The sequence below is a fragment of the Anarrhichthys ocellatus genome, unplaced genomic scaffold, assembly GCF_004355925.1.
Source record: "Anarrhichthys ocellatus isolate YVR2014 unplaced genomic scaffold, GSC_Weel_1.0 scaffold2, whole genome shotgun sequence".
NCBI classification, from domain to species: Eukaryota; Metazoa; Chordata; class Actinopteri; order Perciformes; family Anarhichadidae; genus Anarrhichthys; species Anarrhichthys ocellatus.
In genome coordinates this window covers 9,193,025-9,202,744 of record NW_022280032.1, presented here as the reverse complement: position 1 = coordinate 9,202,744, position 9,720 = coordinate 9,193,025, and the positions used below count along the sequence as shown (strand labels likewise).

Here is a 9,720-nt window from a genome sequence, read left to right as displayed (position 1 = left end):
CCTCAGCTGCTGCCTTTCATCCAAATCTTATTGCCATGTCACTGACCTCGCTACATCACACTCATTAAGGCCCAGTTGTTCGGGCCTGCAGATCCACTGCCATGTTCTAACAAACCCCATGTGGATTGGATGGTGGGTGGACACTATGGGGTTGGCTGCAGCAAAGGATACAGATGATGCAAACAAGGTTTACCTAAACACAACAGCTGAGGGACAGGATGGGTCTCTCCTGTCATCGCCCAATCCTGAGGAATGTGTTCATCTACTTCCCTAAAGCATGGCCTCCTGTTGCTAACGCAGGTCATTCTGCTCAGAAAGGACTGCCTGAAGGTTGGTCGCTTGTTGGAAGGTCACAATATCAGGAATACATGTTGGAAGTGTAAAATGCATCTCTGCAACACAAATGCAGTATTGTATTAAAATGCATGTCAGTATGTACAGCACATTCCTCTTATGAAACAAATACTTCTGTCTAAATATTTCATTATATTTCTTGGAAGGTCAGAAAAACATAGACGAGTACACAATAAAAAGCAATAAGTTTGATGCATTTTCCTGCACTATTGAATATCCCAGAATCACTCGTTTTAGTGAGGTTTCAAAAAAACTAACCTGCCTTTGTATATAATTGAAAAAAAAGTATTTCTAAGAATGTTTGCAAAGATTACAATTGTTAATAAACTTTTACAAGTGAAAACCCATTTTCAGGATACAGTAAGAGAGATCAGAAAGTTTGCAATTGCTCGCATACTAATACTAATGAGAACACATTACAGGGAGACACCAAAAATAGTGATGAGTCCAATAAGAGCTCTCCATTGCCTGCAGCTCTCTGAAATAAGCAAGTTTTAATGTTCAAGAGTAATGCTTAATTATCCATACATGGCCATTTACAAGCATATTGCCACAGGGCTCCGGTTTCACAACATTCCCCAATCTAATAGAAGATAGCATTATTGCGTGCAGTCAGAATTATTCACTGCATTACCCACGATTCATAGCATGTATTAACGCAAGCAATTTCATGCATATGGATACAGTGGGGCTTAGCAGGGGAGCTCCTGATTGCTCTGAAACTAATTTCACAATCATTAGTTTTGGTGGTGGTGTGAGTGACAGAGTGTATTTAGATCTCAGAGAATGACAAGTTCCACAAGCTTAGGTGACGAAGTTGTAAAAATGAAAGTCTGATCATTGTGAAATTCTGTGTTTAAACTGCGCAGTGACTGCACTGTCGTCAGCTAAAAGGAATCTGCTTTGATTTCCAAAACTTTCTTTTCCAAATACAAAAAAAAGTACAAACAAATGATAAATAGTTATCTAGTGTTTATCACTTATGATATCAATGTCCACCCATAAAATAGTCACAGAAGGGGAGATCCTTTGTAAATTAAGGGCCAAGTGCTTGAGGTTCAGGCCAAAACAGAAAGCTATTTTAGCCTGGAGGTGAAGTTAATGAATCATGGCTAAGTGCTGCATTCCATCCATATGTAAGATGAGGAGATATATTTGCAAAGCCTCTGAATCAACTTAATGCTGTTATGGGCCATTGTTCACAATAAACTTGTAAATTGTGTTTATGCAATAGCATATAAATCAATGGCGCTGATTCACAAATAAATTATAATCACAGTGAGTCCTAAAAAGTGCAACACACACACACACACACACACACACACACACACACACATACACAGGGAATGTCATTTTGCACATAATCCAATCCAAGAAAATATATATTAATTTTATAATAAGTCTTTTTCACATTTTGACTTGTCGTGGTGATGAAAGCAGAGGTGTTACTGATACCGTTATCGATTACTCTGTTCTATTCAAGTGTCCCAATAAACCAGTAGTTGAAAGTAACTGCATACATCTGCTCAAGCACTTTATTTACTGTAAGTACAATTTTGAGGTACTTATACTTGTACTGAGTATTTATATTTTCTGCTGTTTTTTCCCTCTACTTCACCACATTTCAGAAAGAAATATTGTAGTTTTTTTACTCTATTACGTTACTGGTTTCTTTGCAGATTCATATAATAAATATGATATGTTATTATAGATTGGGAGTAGAAATGATCTCCCCAAGCTGCAACAGTAAAGTGATGCATCAATAACTATACCTGTAATATAATATACATTATTCTGAAATGATCTATTCTGTTTAGTTCTGTTACTTTCAGTATATTTTTATGCTTTAGCACTTTCACTACACTGTGGCATTGCTACTTTTACTTAAGCAAAAGATCTGACTACTTCTTCCACCACTGCAGGATGGATGGATGAATGGATAGATAGGTAGGTAGGTAGGTAGGTAGGTAGGTAGGTAGGTAGGTAGGTAGGAAGGAAAGAAGGAAGGAAGGAAGGATATGCCATAAAGACTATTTGCCACAAAAAGTCCTTAAGACCCAGTCTGGTGTCTTGGTGTACGACTGTTAAATGATGTAGTAATAGCTTTTAGCCACTAGGTGGGGATATGTTATCTATCTTGCTGATACTTGTATTTCAGCCAGTGAAACATCTTGTAAATGTTATGGATTGATGTGATAAATCAAACCTATATGCTACAAATGTACTTGCAACTTTGCAAAATATATCAGGAATATTCTAAAGAATAATTGAGAACAACACTGCATCCTCACAGGATCTAAATGTTAATGGTAAGGCTCTGTTCCACTTTCTAATAAGGCATAAGGCAATAACAATAAGGCATGTTATTGGTTAATAAATAATTAACTAATGCTTTATAGATCCTTTAGAAGCCAATAATAAGGAAAACTTTTGGGATGCCAGGTTGTGAAAAATCCATTTGGTTAGTGATGACCATTATCTTGAAATAATACATTTGGAAATGTTGGTAATCTAACAATAAAATGTAATAATACATTGGTTCTCACCCTTTAAAAAGCTGCCATGTCGGCATGTGTAAATGTTACTGTTATGTTGTCAATAAATGGCCTTTATTCCAGATGCTCTGGCAATATTTCCCAGACATTACGTGGTCTTGTGGTTCACTGGAGGGATTCTCCTGATAGAGCCATCAGCCACAACCAATATCTGCAGGTGAGAAGAGTAAGGGATCACACATGCAGGCACCTTTGAGACAAACGCAAGAGAAAAAGACAGGAGAACGTGAAAGTGTATCGCCTCCACGGGTCTGAAGCCAGAGGGAAGAGGTTTTGAGGGTGCTTTGGTTCAGGCCAGAAGGAGGGAGAAAGAAGGGAGGTCACTACTGCCCCAGATTTGGAGGTGCCACCGTCTAGGGAGAGATTGATGGCTGCGAGTAACAGATAACAGTTTGCAGTGTGAAGAGAGATTAAAAAGGAGGCAGAGATTGCAGGGAGAACCTGACCCCACCCGTTCGGGGCTGTGCGGAACAGCCACGTCTGATTCTAACACACTGCAATTCGCTGCTGAGGCAATTACAGGTCTGTGGAGCTCAGATTTTTTTTTTAATCATACAATTCTGTAAGCTATCATTTATCCTGTAAAAATGGTGTTTAGCAGAACTCTGATCACAACTGGATGAATACGTGCGTTCAAATTCTTAGTCATTTTAAAGCTCTATATAAGAATTCAGTGGTCTTATAACACTTAAAATGTCACTACAATTTGCCCATATGGACACAGAAAAGGCATATTTACTCTAATTGCTACTCCATCCTTGTTTAAGTATTGTTGTGACACCAGCCCAGCTGATCAGGCCCCTGCACCACATCCTGCCTGTTTCCCACGTAGCCCCTGAGTGGTCAATCACAATGCCATTGTTATCCATCAGATTGTCTGCAGTCATTACTTATTCACAGCCGTCGTGCCTTTTGTCCAAAGTTATTCTTCACTCTTTCCCTAAGACCTTCTCCTGCCTGCTGCGGCCCATCTGCCCCGGTGTCTGACACATACTACACAAGCCCCCCATTTCTCTCTCTCTCTCTCTCTCTCTCTCTCTCTCTCTCTCTCTCTCTTTCACACACACACACACACACACACACACTTACACACACACACACACACACACAAACACACACACACACACACACACACACACACACACACACACACACACAAAGACATGCAGAAACTCTTTACGCCAGCTGTCCAGCACGGGTCCCCGAGCAGTAAAAGGTGCCGGCCCTGAAGCAGATCCTCAGTGTACACAAGAAAGAAAGCTCTCCAGCCTTATTCCTAAACCAAATACACTTTTACCATTGACATTTCAGCATCAATATTATTTAAACAGTATAATCAAGATAAACACATGGTTAAACAAACCTCTACTTGGTAAAGAGTCATATGCAACAACTTTGACCCTCCACTGTCATTTGACTGACAGACACAGCATTTTATTGGTCCGTATGTATCAATATGTGTCAGCATTATCTTATCCAGAAGAAGCCCGATTAATATATTAAATGTATTATGATATCAGTAAAGTACATTCAGTTGAATTTAATCATGTTTGACTGAAAATTCTGCTCCTTGGCTTCAGGCAACCTTATTTGTCAGTTATATTATCTTCTAACATTTTAGAGACAAAATTATGAATTGATTAATCAAGAAAACAATCAGCAGATGAATCCATTATAAAATAATCGTTAGCTGCTGCCCCACTCGTAAGGCCTTCACTGTTCATCAATGATTATTCCTATGAATAGGGCACACTTTTGGACACACACCAACTGATCAACTGTTCAACAAAGAGCCATGAAGTGTCCTTTCATATTATTTTCAGTGGCCACTGCCAAGATAGCTATGATATTTATTTAAGGAGGAAGTAGGAGGCCATGCCAAATACTTGGTTAAAAATAGGCAGCAGTCATTGATGGAGGTTATAAATAGAGAGAAGGAAAGGGGGCTGGTTCTGGGTGGGGATATTTATAGCACAGGCACACTGCTGTTTATTGGAGGCAGCAGCCATGGGGTGCACTTATCAATAACACCATTAAACCCCAAATAGGCTACAACTGAATGCAAAGTCACCTCCCTCATCCATTTCTGGAAAGATGCATCAGTGGTGAAATCAAATCACTTTTATGAGGGGATGAAAGGGATTACTCCTAAGGGGTCTTCTATTCATGGACACAGTAAATGCAAGTGTTGGATCACTTTTCAGTGATGGTATATCTCTGATTACAACATCTTTTTCTCTCCATATATTGCCTCTTGAGTTTGACACAAGTTAGTTGATGCATACAACAGGGTTTGAATCACTGACAACCCGCCAGCATGAATAAACCTGTACATGTAAACATAGGCCTACTGCATCTGAATTTATAAAAAAAGCAAATTACCAAAACCCAGTTGTGTAAATGTAGTTTATCAGAGAGAGTGCTTTTATCACTGAATTTTAGTTTAGTTGATTTACTGTTCAATTGTTTTACCTTGACTTTAAAACCCTTATTAAAAGCCTTGACAATTAGCTGTGTGTACCCCCTATTTAACAATGTTTAAATTACTGGTGGTATTGTATTGTGTAGACAAATAGAGATATGTCTTCTTGACACACTCAGTTGATACAGGTGGAGAACAGACCAGCTGACTGAGGAGGAGGGGCAGAAAAACAGCCTGGCTGGCGGAGGAGCTGCTCCACTCCGGTCGGAGTTAACCTGCGACGCAAGCCGCTGCTGCTAAGTCCCCCAGGCAGCGACCAGCCACTCGTCTGTCTGGGAGTGTATCTAGCTAAGCTAACTAAGTTGTTGTTATTATAGGAACGGCAAAACTGTAATGTTAGCAATTCTGGGAATTAAATCAGTGTACTGTAGCTAATTGTTAACCGCTAAACTGAATTTAAAAAAAATGTCTATATTGCCGTTCACTCCTCCAATCGTGAAGAGGCTCCTTGGCTGGAAGAAGGGAGAGCAGAACGGGCAAGAGGAGAAATGGTGCGAGAAGGCTGTCAAGAGTCTGGTGAAGAAGTTGAAAAAGACGGGACAGCTGGAGGAGTTGGAAAAAGCCATCACAACACAGAATATCAACACGAAATGCTTAACCATACTCAGGTAACAACACAGCTAACTAGCTGCCTCGTAGTTGGCTAGTTAAACTGCAAGCTAACGACAGCTAACGTTAGCTAAGTAGCTTGCTAGTTAATTGAGATAATATTAAAAACGTTTTTTTAGTGAAGCAATTTTTTGCTGGCTTGTCAACATTGACAGGTTCATTACCACATTCATTAATGGGGACATAAAAGATGTGATGCAGGAGGTTTAATTGCATTTATAGGTAGCTTTAGCTGCTACATTTAAGCTAACACAATCCTAAATAGTAAGGCTAACATTAACAAGCAACCTTAACCTGCATTTCAGCTTACATGTTTCATTATGTTGTGTAAATAGGTAACAGACAATTGGCTTAAATACCGAAAACGTTACATAGCAAACTGTTGTAATCAACTATGGTAGTTGATTTAGTGTTTTTAATGTAAGTTATCGACATTGTAAGTAGATTTGATGCGATTCTGCCCATCGACACATCGCGTTATGTTGAAGTAGGTTGTGTCACACGATGTTTGTTTGCACAGCTAGAATGACGTTAACCTATAACTACAATGTAAGCAACATAATTGTGTAGTCAGTGTTTCTCGAATGCCTGGGCAACTTTCAAAATAATGTCTAAGCACGTTTATCTTGCTGACATGGTAGCCGCCTGCGGTACACAGCCAGTGCTACATAAACAAGTATGTCCACAGTTCACACGTGTGATGAGTAGCAGAGGGGGTGGTTTGGCGAAGCAGTTTTCTGACTCACAGAGGATGTTTAGACTAGAGTGTGTGTGTACTCTGGGAGAGCTGGAATAAGGGCTCGGTTTGGGATTCCCCATGTGGGATACCCATCCCTCGAGACCAGTAACGTTAATGCTGTAGGCTATGAGGTCGAGTTTTTGGGTCCCAATATATATGCATTATATAAGATCTTACACTTCACAGTATACATATTACTTTTGGTCTCACAGCTCTCTTTTTATACAATCACAATTTTAACTTCATATTGTGACTGTATCACATCATAATTAAATCCCCACTTTGCGTGTTTGATTCGACAACTTTTGCCTTTGACATCGCATAGACCGAAGACGTTGTAGCTAGCATTTTGTTTGTTTTCCTAAATGAGTATTTGGTGTTTGGGGTCATGATGGTTCAGCCAGCTGATATTTCACTAACCGGTGCTCCTGTGTGGGGAGGACTGAGCGATAGGTCGGCATAAAATACGTTCTTTCATGCTTACATTATTTTGAAACGGTAAATGAAAAAGCATTAAAAAGCACATTGTCTAAAAAGTATCAGAATTTTTTTCTTTTCTGGCCTGACGTTAGTCAAATGCGTTGGTGTTCTGCCCTTAGTAAACGTTGATCCACATGGAACAAGGGAATCTGTTAAAGGTTGTATCTTATGATTCAAAAACGTAATAGTCGGAGCATGGAGCAGGGCAACACAGTGATTGACGAAATTGAATCTTTATGTACCACTACCGTCTTCTTGGTCGTGTCTTTCAGATCTTTAGATGGCCGTCTCCAGGTCTCCCACAGAAAAGGTCTTCCTCATGTCATCTACTGTCGCCTGTGGCGCTGGCCAGACCTGCAGTCCCACCATGAGCTGAGGGCTGTCGACCACTGTGAATATGCCTTCCACACCAAGAAGGATGAAGTTTGCGTCAACCCCTACCACTACCAGAGGGTGGAGACGCCAAGTGAGTGCCGTTAATTGCTACGTGGTCCAAATGACTGTGTTTAGAATAATTCTTTTGCCGTACTTCATACAGGACTGAACTGGTCCTTCATGAAAGTATCCGTGTGTCTCTCCAGTCTTGCCTCCTGTCCTGGTACCACGCCATACAGATATCCCTGCAGAGTTTCCACCGCTGGATGACTACAGTCCATCCATACCGGAGAACACCAACTTTCCCGCTGGCATTGAGCCCCAGAGTAACTATATTCCTGGTGAGAAACACTATTGCTGAACACAGAAGTAAAAAGTCTGTCAACTTTTATTCTCGCGATTGATTTTTTTTTTTTTAGTTTGGTTTAATTTGGAGAGAACTGTCTGGTTATTGTCGGATCATTTCAAACAACAAAGGGGAACTTGGCTGTATGAAAATGCTGGTTGAGTTGATATTTCTGCCTCTAATGTTCAAGATTGGCCTTGAATTTACTCACAACAAATAGCTGAAAAGCATTCATTACTTCACAAAAACATGTCAAACCTTTTGAAATGATGAGACTAAGAGTGTGTTCTTAATCTTTGTCTGTGTTTGTATGTTACAGAAACTCCACCACCGGGGTATCTGAGTGAGGATGGTGAGACAAACGATCACCAGCTCAACCACAGCATGGACACAGGTGAGTCATATAAATGCACACACAATTCTAGCCCATTCTCTTCTAATCATCTGGATCATGAACCAAACTTCTGTCACCGCTCTGTTTCAGGTTCACCCAGCCTGTCGCCCAATCCCGTGTCACCTGCAAACAATAGTCTTGGTAAGCAAAACCAAATGATATATATAATGTGCACTTATCTGGTTGGTAGCAATGACATTATGTAAGGTATAATGCTGCTTATAGCCTGGCCTTTACCCACCAAACTGGCATATGGTATCAAATGATATATCTGTCATTAATTAATTATTTTACTAATTGTGTGAGGATGGCTTTCCTCTGCAGCTGCACTGTATTAGACATGTTATCTGTATAACTTCTCTCCTCTGTCTTTGCTCATGGACAGGAACAAGTCGGTAATCCAAAAATGACTGATGTCTTATTAAATTTTTGTATAGCCCAATATTCCAATTTGCCTCAGGGGTTTTTACAATCTGTACAACATCCTCTGTCCCTGGACCCTCGCATCGGATAAGGAAAAACTTCCCATTATTGATGGTGCTAATTTGACTTTGATCAAATTAGCATATCTTTGTGCGTGCGTGCATGCGAGCGTGTGCGAGGCAGAGAGAGAGAGAGAGAGAGAGAGACAGGAGCAATGGACTACGTCTGGGAGGGTTGGCCTCAGGGCAGTAACAGAGTAAGTGTGGTCTGAATGGAGTCTTTGGTCTGTCCATGTGTGTGGAAAGGCCAGCAACAGACTGCTCTAGGTAATGCAATAATAATAATATCCGGTTGCCAGGTTATTCTATCTATGTGGAAAGCCACCGGGAGGTCATTGTTAAAAACATAAATATGTACGTCATGTCTTGGCCATTCCTGGCTGGGGCCATGGGGGTCGTGGGAAAGAGCTTTTGAGGAGAAATCAAAGGGGAACTTTATCAGCGGAGTGCATCTTCACAATCAAATGGTTGTTTGACAACAAAGCAGTACCTGTTCCCTTGATTTCTTTAATGGTTTCCTCATGGACCGAACTGAAACTTGTATCTCGGCTAATGTGTCTCCATCTAACCCCCACCCTGTGCTCACACAGACCTACAACCTGTGACGTACTGCGAGTCTGCCTTCTGGTGCTCGATCTCCTACTATGAGCTGAACCAGCGTGTAGGAGAGACCTTCCATGCCTCCCAGCCCTCCCTCACTGTGGATGGATTCACAGACCCATCCAACTCTGAGCGCTTCTGTTTGGGCTTGCTGTCCAATGTCAACCGCAACTCGGCAGTAGAGCTCACACGCAGACACATAGGTACTCGTTTTATTCCACAGGGACTTCACAAGCTCTGATCTAACTTGACCTTTTTATACAGTTGTGTGAAAAAGTGTTTGCCCCCTTCCTGATTTCTTATT

The 9,720-nt window shown here is 40.7% G+C and overlaps 1 protein-coding gene across 1 annotated transcript; it reads left to right on the top strand.

The window, feature by feature from the left end:
* Positions 1-5,579: 5,579 nt before the first annotated feature.
* Positions 5,580-9,699, top strand: smad3b (SMAD family member 3b). The gene is made up of 6 exons (XM_031863035.1): positions 5,580-5,999; positions 7,492-7,685; positions 7,801-7,935; positions 8,260-8,334; positions 8,425-8,475; positions 9,407-9,699. Exons 1-6 carry the CDS (start codon positions 5,797-5,799, stop codon positions 9,655-9,657), a joined length of 909 nt encoding a protein of 302 aa, XP_031718895.1. The 5' UTR covers positions 5,580-5,796; the 3' UTR covers positions 9,658-9,699.
* The last annotated feature ends 21 nt before the right edge of the window (positions 9,700-9,720 follow it).